The following is a 16,610-nucleotide window of genomic DNA, read 5'->3' as shown; positions in this document are numbered from 1 at the left end:
ATCTATTTTTACCACGATGCATCTTTGTACATCCCCACACAGTCTCCTAAGGGAAAAACAGAAAGCCACCATATGATGCCCTCGTTGCTACACTAATCAGGAGCTGGTGTCTCTTGACACTTGAATTATTATATGGCGCAATGTGCTTTAGTGTTTAAAAATGTATAATTATTTTTCTTTATTTAACCCAACAAATACAATGAGGCAATTTTGAATAAATGATCAACCTTTTTTGTTTAAATTACAGAGCGGTAAGAGCTGTTTCAAAGTGCTAATTTTTTTGAAAATACAATCACTTACTTGCTTTCTGGCCATGGATGAGAGAACCACTTTCAAGTCTGACAATATAAACACAGCAAATACAGAAACAGCTAGTCTGACAGCATTTGAACATTTTGTGCCATTCTGAAAGGAGCAACAGTAACTCTACTACATTGGGCCAAGTGATATTTACATATCACTTTAAACACATATGTCTGAACTGCAAGCAATTGGATTAAAGGCACAACATGTAAATAATGAATGTGTCACAATGAAGTTAACAAACTGAGCAATGCATTACAAGTCTAAAGATAGTTTACTCCCACCTCTTGGTTGTATCATCTTTCTGCAACTGATGTATTTTAAGTTCAGAGTGTGATTTCTAAACCACACTTTCATTCCTAATTTGTGACAACGCAGAAAAGGTGACAAAGGAAACAACAGAACATAAAGTAAAATTAAACAGTCGCAGTGCTGACCTGTAAGTTACACAAGCGCTATATGAGGAAACATTTCAAAGCAGTGACATTTTAGACTAGTGTGTTAGACACTGCTGTTCGATGCACTACAATCATCATCCACAAAATAAGAAAAAAACAAAACAAAAACAAACTTTTGGAAAAAAGAAAACAACTTCAATCTCTCCAGTAAACTTTCAGAAACTTGCAGAGTTGATATCAGCTTTTCTAGATGGTCGTCTTATAGCTGACATGATCTGGCCATTCAAGTAGTTTCCTTCCATTCAGAGGTTACATTAACAATAGTCAGTGCAGATACACTATGCACTGCTCTTACAGCAGTGAGCTGCCATATGTCACCACAGAGAAAGTCTGACAAACACAATCAATAGCACTGCGTTGTAATTGGTGAGACACAACCAATTGGTCAGTCAATATGTGCCAGGAGAAAGGAAGACGATGGAGACAAAACAAGGAGGAAGAAAGGCAGAGGGAACAAGGGAGAAATAAAAAAAAAAAAAACAAATGGCAGAAGAGGACATCAGGGAACACACAAATTACTCTATAAGAAGAGTGGTGTGGATTAATATGATATTAATACAGCTGAGCAGTATCAATACCTGCTAATTAACATGTTGAGCAGTTGGTAGAATTAGCGAGAGGACGGCTGTGGTCTGCCATGTACCGTGACTTCCAATTAAGACTAAGCCCTGGAGAAGGCTACTCCTTGCCAGCTACGTAATTGGCTTCTCTCTGAAGGAGTGGTTTTCATGGTGTATTAATCAATTGGCCAAGAATGGGAGGACACAGGGTCTCCTAAGCATAGTGGCAGGGGTCTCACTTATGAAATGTATTCTATGAGCACCTATTAGGTGTTCTTCATACTTGACAAAACCAGATGGCATCCTTGTTGAAGTACTGAAATTAGGCATTAGGCATAGTGGTCTTTACAAACAGGCACACACAAATTTCCCACAGACATTAACAAGCTTGCACGTGTTCACATTTGAACCATGTGCAGAAACTGAGTGCAGTCTGTCTCTATTACTATGAAGAGTGAAAATGGAGCCAAAAGTCCTCTGAACTTTTACAGCTTCTGTTGGTTATGTTAGCGGTAGCATGGCTTCGTAGTAAGTGGTGGCGTGGTGTACAGTGCCTAATGCATCAATCAGTTCCCGGCAGTCATTATGATAGTAGGTTATTATTAAAAATAGTGAGTGCCCCGACAAAAACCTATGATAGCTTTGCAGATAAAACACCCAGACACGGTAATAATAGTTCCACTAGAGCGAGCTACCTCCAAGTAGCGTGGTATTCCACAAATATCGGTTTCCTGGACAGAACAAATGGTTTGCCTATTTAGTTAAGCCACCTAGAGCCACACAGAGCTCTCGGTGCAATGCTATTTGACAACACTGTGCCCTGCTGGGTTTCTACCTTATTGGCTTCATTAGGTTTTCAGTGCATGAACAGCACCTGAATGGCCCAGGTCAATGATGTTTAATGTGTTTGAGTTCCTTCACCTTTTCCCTATCATCATACATTCTACATAAACAGTAAACAACCCTTGCTGTAATGATTGTACTAGCCTGACACGGAAACAGGGTCATTATTATTCATAGTGGCAGACCTTGAGAGCTACAATGGAGCTATACACAACCAGCGCGGCAGTTATTTGCTGAGACAGTTCTTTGTGTTGGTTAAACACACATAACGCATACATAATGTAATCGCATACATCAACACACACTGAATAGAAATAATCAGTTTTTATGAAGATACTTCCTGCTTTCTACCTTTTTTCTTTTTCTTACAAAACATTGAAAATAGTGTTAATAATTCGTCTTATAGCCATCAAATTAAAACAAAACCTGGTCACGTCCTAAGTTTGTTACATGTACAAACTCTGATTAGGATGAGAGGAGGCAGTGGTATAACTGAACACTACAATAATAACACAAACAATTAATGAAGATTACCCCAAATATGCTGTTTGAGTTTTTGAATCTTTTTATTAGTTTAGTTCTTGATTTTTTTATTACTGGTAATTCTGTCTGCACTCCTAATGATGCTACATCTAACCAGATGAACTAGCAGTAATTTTAAATTGCTACTGCATTGTATTCCAAGTTGTTTCTTTATATAACAGATACTACATCCTGAATCAGTTGCACAGATATTGTACACACTACTAAATAATGAAGTGTAAGCTTTTAAATAATTTTAAAATCATCTGGACCGTGACTGGGATCATTTTGAAATGAAACTGGAGCAATTTTAAAACAGAATCAGTCATCCAGTCACAAATATTATACTGTTGTTTTATTGTAATTCAGCACTGCAGGTATATTTATTTTGCAACTGCTTACAAAAAAAGACCCTGGAGCCTACTTTTGCCTACCTCCCAGCTCACACTGAACGCAACATCAATGCCTATCCCTGCAGGTGGTGCATCCACAGGATGGGGTAGATACATGGACTTTGCTAGACAGGGGTTCATGCTATTTCTTTCCACTGTAATTGACCGAGCATCATGGTTACAGATCTGGCCACCAAATGCTTGGCGCCTAGTTTTCTTCCTACTAGTTTGTGGATGAGGTTATCGAGCTCTAAATCTTCCACTTCTGGAGTTTTCTGCCTTAGAGGTAGGGTGAGGAGCGGGTGATGCTAGTGTGACTACTCACTATATTTTACCAGAAGTAATTTAAATGTAGGTGAAATGTTGAAAACTTTACCTTAAATTTAAAATAACTATCACAGTGAAAGAAAAGTTTACATTTTATTCACCTGTGACCTCCAGAGGAACTGTGTCCTGCTCATCATTAATGCCCACCACTACCTCACACCGATATAGACCAGAGTCGCTAGAGCGCAGCCCAGTCAGAGCGAGACTGGCATTGTAGCGGTTCTTATTATAACCAGGCAGTGTGACACGACCCTGGAAGGCCTTCTTCACCTGAGGAGCAGAGAGTGAGAAAAATAGTGAAAAAAAAATGTTTGAGAGAAATAGCTAAATTACAGGTAAGTCAAGCATTTACTAACGGTAAATATGTTTACTGTACCTTGACCACATTGTCTTTGGCCACCAGGACTGACTGTTCCTTTTGCAGGCCATCAGAGCCTCTTTGGCCCCAAACCTTAGTCCACTTGATTCTGGGCGGCTCATGGAATGAACCAGCACTGGGGCGGAGGGTGAAGAGGCAAGGGAGCAGAACTGTTTTAGAAAGCTCCTCACTTATGGTCTGATGGGTAACCTTCCGCATATTCACCACTGTATCTGCACTGGTTAAGCCTGAGAAGAGGAGAGGAGAAATAAATCAGTGCTTTTCATTTGTAAATGAAGTAACAAAATGTTTTGTCTCATTAAGCAGGTTTCTCTTAGTTGCTTCTTTGAGAGTCAAGCATGTGCTTTCCCTCTGAGTTCCGTTACCCCATCAGATCTTTCTTGTAGTAGAGTAGAAGGGAAAAAACACAAGCTCATTGTGTCCCTATGATTATTGATTATCCGTCATTGATCCAACAGACCATTAGCTTGATATCTAACACTGGGAGGCATATATATAAAAGATTTCAAAGGTGCTTTCATGAACCATACATCAAATGTGGATATGAATTATAGGATCAATATTACACACCTCTTTTTGCAGTTTAAGTCACCACCATCCCCACCGTAAAAATAAAAATATTTTATCCTAAATGCAGGGACAGGATATTATTAAAATGAATGACTTTAAGAAAAGGTAGTGTCTTGAGCAAAATCCTGCAAAGTTCTGTTATTGATATTTGTTTTCAACCAGTGTAAAACTCTTTTTTCAATGGTAGAGTTTCTTTAATACACATCATACATTATCTTTATGCTCTAATCCGGTGCCACCTTCACAGAAAAGATATAGGTAGCTCATTTACATTGTAGAGGGAAACAAAACAACACAGTGATGCAGTTTATCACTTCTGAGCTTTATCCACTTCTTTGTTTCTCTTGTGCACAGTGTATGAATGAGGTTTACCTGTAAACGCTTTCCCCTCATCTCACTTTTTTATAGTTCGCTTATCAGTCACTACTTCCTTTCTCTTATTTCTAAGAATCCTGATAAAAAATGTTGCTGTCTTATCTAATTTGCCCCAAAGACAAGAAACAGCCAAGAAACACATTCATTTTCAATGTACAGTTGTGTGTATGCAGCAGCTGATGGGTGGCTTAATGATATTTCTTGCAGCCGTGCCTGGCTGAGCTCCATGACTCCAGGAGGGTTCAATCTTTTGGGAAAGCAATTCTTACATGAAAGGTTCATTGTATTTTTTGTTCGTTTAATTGAAGAGAATTGTTCCCTCCAAATCTGAAGTCATGACTGTGAGATGGACAGGTGGGTTAGTGTAGGGCTGCAAGTGATGAGGGTTGTGTAGCAGACTTATGGTGAAGAAAGAGCTGAGCAAGAAAGAAAATCCTTTGATTTATTACTTATGGTCATGAGCTTTGGGTAGTGACCAAAAGAATTAGACTGCAGATACATTTAGATGAATTAATTTCCTCCGTAGGCTGGCAGGGAATAGCTTTAGAAATATAGAGCTGCTGCTCCCTTGTGTCAAAGAGAAGCCATGCGATGTGGTGCAGGTCTCTAATCAGGATTCCTCCAGGGAAACTTCCCTTGAAGACCTCAGGGTAGACCTGGAATTTCAGGGGTGATATCTATCTGGCCCAGCAGTGTCTCTGGATTCCCCAAGAAGAACAGGAAACAATTAGGCTGACTAAAGTTTTGTTAGTTGCTGGAAAAATACATATGGAATACCCCGATTAGCTTTCTGCTCTTGTAATTGTTTTTTGTCATTAGCAATTGTTATCATGTATTCATTCTACAAGGGCACCATTGAAAGTGTCCTCGCTGGCTGCTGTGTGGAACCGAGGCTGCACAACCTCCTGCCAGAAGACCGGCTGACCGGAAGACCCAGCAAGCCATAGTGAGTGCAGCCAACAAGATTATTTGTGCCCTCCTGCCCTTCCTCATGGACATTTTCAACACCCATCTCTTCCACCCTTCACACTTCCTTTTCAGCTTCTTGCCTTCGGGAAGAAGATTTCTAGATCATCCGGGCTCGCTCTGCTAGACTGATAAACAGCTTCATTCACCAGGATGTTAGAAGACTGAACTCTGTTCACTATCACCCTGCTCTGCCCTCTAACCCTAGACTGTAAAACTATCTCACATGAGTTGCATTTAAATCTTTAATGCTGCTGTCTGTCTTTGGTAAACAAAAGTCCCATACAGAATCCAAGATCGTTCAGGCCACACGAGAACTTAACACAGGGAGCTAATAAGATAGTGAGACAAAGGCTGAGGAGAAGATGGGACTATTTATACAGATGGGGTAATCAGGGAAGTGGAAACAGCTGAGACACAAGTGTGAGTCACTTGAGTCACTTGTGAGGACAATCAAGACAGAAGAGACAAGTAACTATAAAAATAAAACATGTTAAAGTGTTCCTGAGTGAGACAGAGTTGCCCTTGATGCATCCATCAAAGTGTGAGCGTCTGAATGTTAGGCTAAAAGTCTTAGCCATAGATAAAAGTGGTTGTATGAATGTGAATGCATTAATAAGGCTTGTACTACTAAAATGATTGGAATAGCAAAGCACTATATAAACACCAGTTTCATTTAAAATGAGGAAAGACACACAGGGATTAATAAATTCATGAATGTAAACAGTATCTATTACTAAAAGATAACAAGCATTATAATGGTCAGGAATAATTGAAAATAAAACCTCAGCACTAAACAACAATATACTAAGAATAAAAGAAACCTTAAAGCAAAGAAACAGAGAGTACCTAAAAATAAATAAGAAACTGAGACTTCAAAAACTCTGGGAACAGACCAGGGTCCACAGTAAGTTACTTTATTAATAAAACATGTTTTAAAACTGGCCTGTAGTGTCAGTCAGTCAGCAAATAATTAGAAACACAATTTGACCTGCAGAGAAGTTGAAGATCTATATCAAACAGGTACAGCTGCTGCTAAGAATGAGTGACAAAAGACAAGTAGAGAGAAAAAACAAATAAAGAATTTAGCACAGCCAAGGATTGTGAAACAGACAGTGAGGTGGGGAAAATGAGCCTACCCGATTTCTTTTATTAGTGTCGGTTTCCGCTGTCATGCTCCATTCCTATTTGTCTGAATCCATGTTAAAGTACTACACGCTATAAGGTCAGCCTGTCCTGCCTGTAATTAAATGGCATATTTCTGGAACAGTGCTTTTCCAGTGATCACAGACGCATCGCTGCGTGAGCTGCTCAACCCCTCCGTCCTTCTCCCATCCTTGTCATTTTTCTCCCCATCTCCTGCCATTCTCTTTTCCCTCTTCGTCCCCTGCAGTACAACCACCTGCCAGCTTTCAGATGAGCTTTTCAACTCACTTTTTCTTATTTTTGTATTTTTATTCCACATATGTATAAACATATACTATTTTTATTATTATTATTATTATTGTTTTCAGGACTTGATCCTCCTTAGCCCTTCTGTAAAAATTCACTTATTCCACCATTCTGACTCAACTTTGAATTAGTTGCCTTATCTTTGACAGCCACTGAATGCAATGCTCCCAACAGGGGAATATGATGTGAATGTGTGTGTGTACTTGCAAGTGGAAAAAAAAAATCTTATCTCTTATTTACTATTCATGGAACATCAAGTGCACACTCTCTGCTCTGCACACACAGACACACACACATAACACACAAACCTTGCTGCCACATTTCATCCCTTACTGGATAGTTAATGTGCCTTTGAACACACATAAAAAATGTGCATGATTAGCTGTCATTGCTCATTCCTGTAGCCCTTATCCTGTTGCAGTTGCTCAAGCTAAGAGGATGAGTGCCTCTTCCCTGATAGCTTAACATCAGCCCTCCCATCACATTTTCACCTCCCCACAGACGCATAAACACACATTAATACCCACTTCTCTGCTTCTCCCAGTGACATCGCCTTAGACAAATGCTACTTGTTTAACTCCCTCACCGACAGATCTGTGTTGCTTGGCATGGCAACATCAAACAGCATTTGTGCTCTGAAATGGCCTCTCGTTTTGCACTCGAGAGGCGTTCAGCCCGTCGAGTGAGGTGACCTGTGAAACAAAATGCATGAAGCTTTCGAAAGCAGAACGATAAGACAAGAAGGGGAGGTGAGGAATAAATAAGCAAAGCAGTGTGGGTTGTTACCATGTGGCTACTTAGAGAAGACACCTTTTTCTGATTACTGTTTTTTCTCGCCTATGTATTAAAAAAATGTTTTTTTAGTTAGATGAATGCTCATATTTATTTTCTGGTGGCTCAATCAGTAAATAGCAACAAAAGTTGTTCCTCTTTAGCTTTACGTGTTGCTGGAGTTCCTGCGTTGTTAGGCTCAATCAATAACAATATTAATTTTATTATCAAAATATAAAACATATATATGAAACCATACATCTCAGCTGAACAGACACCACAAGTTCATGTAAACCATGGATACCACTGTTTTGCCAGCATGGCTGTTCCAAATAGCCTCTTGCCATGTAATGAATGCTTGACTTTCTCAGTATTTAATGCTCCCATTGGGGTTTATGTCAGGTGATTTTGTAGAAAGTAAAGCATATTCCCACAACCATGTTTGTTGAGGGTTTATTGGACTGTGATGTCATTCTCTCTTCTATTCATCTAACTTTCTGCTCATCCCATCTCTACCATCCTCCTTTGTCACACCACCCCTCTGCATGTCTTCCTTCACTGCTTCCATAAATCTCCTCTGTGGTCTTCCTCTTTTCCTCCTGCCTGGCAGCTCATGTGGTCACTGTTGGTCTGCTTAGCTGCACAGGGAATGCATCTGATTAAGTTTTTGCAAAGTGTTTTAGAGTGCCACATATTTTAGACACCTTCAGTCAAGGCAAGCGGTGACACTGAGAAAGTCCCTTTTTGCAAATAATAATGAAATGACTTCAGGCACTTTCACTAGTCCTGATTACTAAGCAATGTTTTTATATAATGAGCAGCTCACATCGGCTGAATGTTGACTCAGTGGAAGGTTTAAGTTTATCAAAGCATCAAGGTTACCAGGTGTATTGGGATGCTTATAATTTCTAATAAATTATTCATATTAATTTTGTCAATAACAGCACAGAAAATACTTGAGCTCTCTGGTATGAGAGTAGACGTGCAGGAAATAATTTACTTCTGACTTCTGTTTTACTTGATGGCAGCAACAATATCATTTTGCATTGATAGAAGAACTTGCAGAAGTAATCTAAAAGATACACAACTGACTCAATCATGACAGAGTCCAGGATGATGAGTTTGGAAGGAGGTAAGGAATGGGAGAGAAACAAACCCAATATCCAAACGAACAGAAAGAAAAGGAAAAAAGAAACAGGGGGTATGTGTAACAGGAAAATTGAAGTGATGTGATGTGGAAAGGGAGTCAAGAGAAGATGATGGAAAAAGTAGACATGCACTGTTATGATTCAGCAGGAGATGTGTAAAGATTGACAAAGTGAGACATTCATGCTCATACACACAAACACAAACAGAAGCACACTTAAAAAAAATATCTTTCAGAAGAGAGGCTATCAGATTCCACTACCTGCTGTCACGCTCTTTGCTTTATCCCCCTTGAGGATGTGGCACTCGTCTTTGATTGTCACACACTCATGCACGTGCCCCTCCTCCCAACACACATGCCCGGACACACACAAATAGAGTGAAACGCGCTCCCAGAAGACAATCAACCTACAAACTTCCTTGCCTAAAGCGTGCACAGAACAAAAATAGGCAAATTTATTCTTTTAATTGGCCTGCCATTTTCTTGCCAAGTTCCACCTGCGTAAGTGTCATTTGGGTAACAACCCCAATGTTGCCAAAAGCGATACAAAGCTTTAAATGTAGCCAACCAAGTTTCACAATCAAAATCTCATTCACATTCTCCCGCCCACTCTTCACTCTTTCTGTCCACTTTATTTGGACAAATGCTTATCTTTGTTACATGGCCAGTGCTGCAATTTGCTCAGAGAAATTAAATAAAATAAATTGCCGATTCACTTGTTGAAAAGCCTAAATTACATCTCGAAGGGGACTGGGGGAATTTTGAAAGAAAAAAAAAAACAAGACAAACAACAACATTGCTCTCTTCCTCCATGGTAATGAATGTAAACAAGCAAGGGCGCCAGTGCCACCTCTATCTGAAATCTGCATTTAGATAGAAATGTTGTCACAGGCATAACCCACACAAGGCTCTTTTGTTTTGTTATCTATCCTTGTTTCATATTTCTCATTGTCATTCTTTTTTCTAAACAAGGCTTGGCTGGCTGTGAGGTGAAAAAAGACAAGAGGAAATCCTGAATGTCAATACAAAGCAGAAAGGTGCTCAAAAAGGGAGCGTGTGCTCAGTAAAACTTGTCCACTGGCAACATTGGATAGCAAAACCCAAGGTGCTATGGAGGACTCTTCTAAATGTCACCAGGTGATCTTTTATTGACCTCATCTTGTGTCTTTGCCTGCATGGGTACGAGAAGGGTAAGGTGTAACAGGACACATCGTGCAACTCTTCCCGGAAGATCCACTTCCAGCAGCCTGCAGGTAGAGCTTAGATTTTCCCATTTTCTCTGTTGGTTCACAGAGGCATCTGCGTGATCATCACCACTGACCCATCTGTCTTTCCATTAGAGGTGCTCTCGAATTATTAAACAGTCGGAGAGCCTTTATATAGCTGGCACGGAGCTGCACACAGACACAAGGTGGGCGGTAATGGCATTTTCACTGTAATAGGAACACAATTGAGAACATCATTCCTTGTTCTCGTTCTCTCTTTCTTATTCTTCCTCCTTTTCTTTCTTTCCATGGGGCTTGCAATGGGTTTTCCAAAGATAAAGGCAGCATTGTCTTCAATTTGCCAACATCACAGCTGCCAACCTGCCAGTCAAGAGCTCCCGGGACTGATCGAGTATATCCCTCTGCAGTCGTCGGCACTCCACTTCTGCTGCCTGCATGCCAGCTGATTATATGTTTGTGTAAGTGTGTGTGTGTGGACAAGTGTGTGCAGGTCATAAATCATGACAGACGAGCTGTCTGACAGAGTCACGCCGCTATTTGTTGATTACTGTGTTAAGAAATGACAGTCGATACAACACATACAACTGCACAGCAGCAGGCACGGCTTGAACTCTTTTGAGATTTTGCTTTCACCTGGGAGGTGCTACATAAAGAGACAGTTCACAGGAAGCGGTTTATATTTATTTAACTGCAATAGGTAAATGCCTTACTAATAATTCATATATGATTATCAGAAACATAATTGTGTAAAAATAAACAGATTTGCAACTGTTGAGTTCCTAAGAAATTTTCTGTTGCACTTTTACTCAAGTATTTATTTATGATACAGTTAGATTAGTTCTGATTATTTGTAGACTGTAACAGTTTTGTATGTTTAACTGGCCTCCTGTGCACTTGGTGCTCTGATACCTCACTAAAAAACACAGAACTGGGTTAAATAATCTGCCAGAAATGAAAGTTCTGTGTTCAAAGACATCCGATAAAATGCACTTAATGCACATGACAAGTGTTTTAATGATGCTGTTTATTTTAGATGTACATTACCGCTCTGCATACTCAAATACTGCTCAGTTGTTTAATTAATAATAATCAGATTAACCATATACTTTGCAAGTTAAAAAAAAACTAACAACAACAACAAAATAAAAAAACAGGTACTCCTGTTTAAAGTTAAAAATCATTAGACCTCAAAGTGGCCCTCAAAACTGACTATGTAGCTGCTTAGTATGAGGTTATAGTTGCATTTAAATTTTTTCACAAGAAATTATTCAAATTAACACACAAGGAGAAATATTTATATGTATTTTACTGTGGTAAGTTTCTTTGGTAAACAGGGAAAACAAAAGAAAGAGGGTAAAGTCGAACTTTTTAGAGCAAGTGGAAGCTGTATAAGTTTTGCCTTCTGTGTGAATAAAACACGTCAAGGGCAATGGTGGTAAGTGGGGGTTAGTTTTGTTTTCCTGAGAGCATTTCGTTTGCTGTCTTTATTGTTTTGGGGTTTTCTTTGTTGGTTGTGAAGAAATGCATCCTTTGAAAAAGACCTTGGATGATGCACAAAGACAAATGGAGAGAACAAGATGAATAACATGAAAACGGCAATGGCTGATCCTTAAGCACTGCCACGTTATCGCTTACGAAGAGCACAGTAAACGACGCTGAGGCTGATGCCGCCCTGTCCAAGCCAAGAAACCATAACCATGGCAACAGAGGCGCCACAAGTGCAAAAAAAGGCGGGAAGAAGCTTCTGATTAAAAGCACACTCACACGCGCGCTCACACATGCATACACACTTTAACTGTGTGCGTTGTCGGTGGCCTCCTCAAAGAGCAGATCTGATGCTATGTACTGTATAATGTAAATTAAACGAAGGGCTGGTTTCCTCATTTTTCCATCGTGTTTGATCAGTGGTGTGTGTTTCACTGCAGTGCAGCTGCACTACCCCTACAGGAAGTACACAGTCTCATCTGCAGAGACGCACACTGTAAATATACAAAGTTACACAAACAGTTGGATCTTCTAAACCAAAGACATTCAAAGACACACTAAGTTTTCTGTGTCTGTGTGTATGTGTGTGTGTCTGTGTCCATGCACATTCATGTCACCTCTCTAACCACACCAGATCTGCCAGGCGGACATCATGCAGGGTTTGGAATTAATGTCTTCTTGCTGACATTCTCTCTCATGATATCTTCCACCAAAACATCCCTTCAACTCCCACTTGTTTCCAGGAGTCCTCCTCAGCTTCTTGATGTTTTCTTTCCTATTGCGCTCACGTCTTTCTTCTCCATCCATTGGGTATTTTGTGCTCTTATTATATACCACCTATGCTTTTCTGCCTAACCGACTTCTTTCTCTCTTAACGCCTGCTCCTCATTTTTCTCAGTTTGGCTTTTCTTCATATAAATCCTAAACCTATTTCAAAGCTAGACTAAAATTAATGAAAAGTAGCCTTTGGAAACAAAACCTAATGTGACAGACAGGAGAATGTACACATGCACTAATTGCAAATTCCTGTCTTACTTAATTAACAGCAGCCATATGCAGACATGTATTTTGTTATGTTCCTGATTTGTAAAATGTATCCTCTGCAAAAGGATTTCTTTTTCACAAACTGTTTCTGCCACTTGACATGTCACACTAATGAGCAGCATTTTGCATTTTAGCTGCTTTATGTCTCTGCCAGAGATGTGTGCTAATGTTACCAGTTGTGCGAAGGAAAAAAGATTTACAGATGGAAGATAGAGCGAATCCACAGTCTTAGCGAAAACAAGACAGAACAGATGAGACAAATCAGGAAAACATTTCTGATATTTAGACTGAACTGATGCTGTGCTATGTAACAGGAATATACAATGTGGCTATACAATAAAGTTAAGATTATGCTCAGTTTGATATACTGGCTGAAATGAATGGCCGACTGACGTTGCGTCTCAGACATTTATTCCTTCCTCTAAATGTCACCTGCAGAAATCTTTCTACTTGGATCTTAACAGATATTTTATCTGCTTGTAACTAAACGCAGACAGTCGGTGCTTTGTTGAGCAAGTCAGCCTTCTGAATGATCACACTGCAGCGGAAAGCAGAGTTTGCAACAATCAGATCAAGTGAGAAAGAATAACTGTGACTTGTGTTCGAAACTATATTAGTGTTCAAACAACCAGAGTTTGGATTAAAGATGGATTTATTTTGTGCTGTGAAATTTGCAGGGTGGGAATTTATCTAATGCACGTCTGTTATAATTAAGCCTTGATAAATGAACACAGTGCTTATTGACCTGGTTAGAGCCAGGCACGTTTTTTTTCTGTACAAGAAGCATAATCATAAAAGGCAAAAAACATATATGATCTAAATGTGACCAATCGCTTCTTCAAGGCAACCTTCCTATGCAATTCTGGACTGCTTATAGTGCTGCTGCTATTTCCAGACTGCTCACTAGGGTTTGGTTTTGAAAAGCTCTAATTTAACAGTCCCATCCTGAACCAGGCATGTGGTCTGAATACAGTTAAAGCCACGTGAGGGTAGGTTTGAGGCACAGCCTGCAAGAGTACCACTTCTACTAATGTTAATGTACACCAGTACATTAGGAGTGTGAGCGAGATAAAAGACAAAAACAACGTTACCAAACATGGCACCCCAATTGACGCAGCTCAAGGCTCACATGTCCCAAAAGAGGGCACTGTAGAAAAGACGGAATATGGGAATGTGGAGGCATTTTGGCTGTTTAATGTCCAGCGTTGAAAAAGACTATCATACACAGCAAACTGTGTCACTCCACAAATTGTTCTTACCATCTGAACCAGTGCCATCCTCTAGCGCTCGTGCAATGCAGGACTTGACGGTGCCAGACACTCTCTCCCATGCCTTGCCTTACCATGAAAGCAACAGCTCAACTTATTGCACAAGTCACGATGCCAGCAAGCAACAATCAAATCAAACAAATCTATTTAAGCGGGTGATTAAAGTAAATGACCCTCGTTACCAACTCCCTGGGTATTTTGTGATCAGGTATATTCCCCCATACCTACTGTAATCTTAAATCATGCCTTAAATCCTTTCTAAATCTGACTACATGCTTTGTCTCCTCCGCCTTCCTAGGTGACAGTTATTAACCCTCTCACTGTAGCTCTCTGTGCCTGAGCTGACTTTTACCAGGCCATGTCAGGCTTCACACTAACTTCCCTGAGGCTGCTGCCATGACTAATTTTGGACCTTCTGAGGCATAATGATACCTTTATCTTGCTTGGCACACTGCCGACATTTTAAAATTCATAAACATGCATATATACAAGTATATCAGCGTTTGTACAGGAGTGCAAGGCAAGCTCACACTATCGCCAACACACAGACAGACACATGTGCAAAAAGCTCACACCTAATCTGTTCCTTCCCCACCATCTTTCCATTTCAGGGCTGTCAAGCAAAGTGTCACAGGGTGAGCTTTAGTGCCACCCCTCCCAGTAGTCCCCTACCATTGACTATTTCCAGAGCCACTCAAATGGAAAAAAGCACAAAATGCAAGGAGGAAAAAAAGAAAGCGAGAACAGGCGATGTTGATGGCCTCAAAAACTCCTCCAAAACTCCAAAACAGAAGCAGGGAGTGTCTTCTCGCATGACATACACACTCTGAATTGTCACGAGTGTGTTATCAGACTCCTTGGAGATGCTCTGTGTGTGTGCGGGCTACAGTTCTCTGTAAGTTGGCTGCAACTACCTGGCAGATGTAACCTGAGGCTTTCACACAAACAAATACACACAGAGAAAGACAGAAGAGTTGGCTGCATTTTCATCATCTCTCTGCTGTGGAATCAGAGCCCTGAGTCACAGAAAGGCCCTGCTGCCAGGACAGTAGATTTTTTTTTCTTGCACAGAAGGCAGAAACAATGCAATACACTGAGCAGACGGTTGGGGAGGCCACTGAGAGCAGTGAGGGGGCGTGCAGTCTGTCCTACATACACACCAGCACATGCAGATACACACAGATACACAGCAGGAGTGTACAAGGAGAGTTTGGAGAGGGCAAAGAAGTACCGTGGGTTGTAGATCCTTGTATTGCATACTGTGTCCTTGTAATGGACAGATAACACTACTAAACAGACAGATAAGATAGCAGTTAACCAGATTAGGCGTACAGGCTGACAAGACTTAGAGTTCCGTCTTAACTGTATGGATGATTTCTTTTCATACACCCAATTACATGTTTCTCTGTCACGATGTCCTTTTCTAAACTCAAAGGTTTAGTGAGTCAGTAAAACAAACATTCAAAAGTTTGGCTAACTCGCTGACACATAATGAGAGGATTAGGATCGTAAAGTCCAGCTTTTGAGCCCAATCAAAGAAAAGTTTAATGAGCTCTGCAAATTTATATTAGAAATAAATATCTCAGAGACTTATCAAATCTCAATCAAAATCATTTCAGTCTCTCTAAAATGGCTGAGAGGGTGAAAGCTAGCTTCGGAGATCTCAGATGTGATTTCTGTTGTACTTCTCATCCTTTCAAGCTCCTCTTGAATGAGCCATTGGGGTAATTACGAGCAGATGAAATGAAAGTAAGTGGGCTGGTGGTGAAGGTCTGCCAAGCATTCACATCGTGAGCGCGGCTACAGAATTAGAGGGAAATGGACACACTGACAAAGAAAATGTCAGCATGACCGAGAAGAGCTAATGAGAAATGTAAAGAGATGTGGTTTTTTAATCTCCTTGAAGATAGCTGCGGAGGGCTACTGCTCACAACACGCAATATTTCACAAATTGGCCACATCTAAATGACTATAGCTATTATCCATATTATATTGTCCTTAATTGGCACAGCTAGCCATTATCAGCTACTGCTAAGAAACAAAAGATATAAAACTCGAATATAACTTCTGGGTCAGAAAAGTGAGGCAAGAGTGGTCTGTGTATCAGAAAACCTAAATCTTGTGATTTAATTGTTTATAATTAATCTAATACACGTAAGAGAAAATTTGTAGAAACTTTAGCTTCTGGGAAGATTTCCGAGACACTGGTTTAATGGCTATGTGTGCAGATGGTTATCAGAAAGTTCTGTATTACATGCACTCTAGGTCAGACGATGGGGATTGCCCACAGTTTAATGAGGACTCACCCCAGACCGCAGTTTGAAGCAGAAGGAGGGCCAGCAGGAGCTGCGGTCCACAAACAGGCAGTAAGCCCTGCATCCTGCTGCACCTGGAGACAGAGATGAAGAGAGAGGGAGGAAATGTGAGTACACAAAGGAAACTGTAATCAACACATTGCCCTTGTGAAGTTCTTCTAATACACAAGACATGCTTGGATGAGTCATCATTAATAATTCCTTTTC

At 40.2% G+C, this 16,610-nt stretch overlaps 1 protein-coding gene across 3 annotated transcripts in view; it reads right to left on the bottom strand.

The window, feature by feature from the left end:
* ncanb (neurocan b) overlaps positions 1-16,610 on the bottom strand; it is a 172,767-nt gene that overhangs the window by 123,876 nt on the left and 32,281 nt on the right. For all 3 annotated transcript variants that reach the window (XM_085398156.1, XM_085398155.1, XM_085398157.1), the window contains exons 2-4: positions 16,395-16,477; positions 3,782-4,011; positions 3,507-3,675 (exon numbers count right to left, since the gene is read on the bottom strand). In XM_085398156.1, the coding sequence (XP_085254282.1) occupies positions 3,507-3,675; positions 3,782-4,011; positions 16,395-16,467 (472 nt within the window). In that variant the 5' untranslated portion in view covers positions 16,468-16,477. The remainder of the gene's footprint in view (positions 1-3,506; positions 3,676-3,781; positions 4,012-16,394; positions 16,478-16,610) is intronic.

The sequence above is a fragment of the Rhamphochromis longiceps genome, linkage group LG23 (assembly GCF_057381845.1).
Source record: "Rhamphochromis longiceps isolate RC_006_pf linkage group LG23, R_longiceps_female_GT1.1, whole genome shotgun sequence".
Classification (NCBI taxonomy): Eukaryota; Metazoa; Chordata; class Actinopteri; order Cichliformes; family Cichlidae; genus Rhamphochromis; species Rhamphochromis longiceps.
Note: the sequence above shows the minus strand (reverse complement) of the source record. Positions and strands in the feature narration are given on the sequence as shown.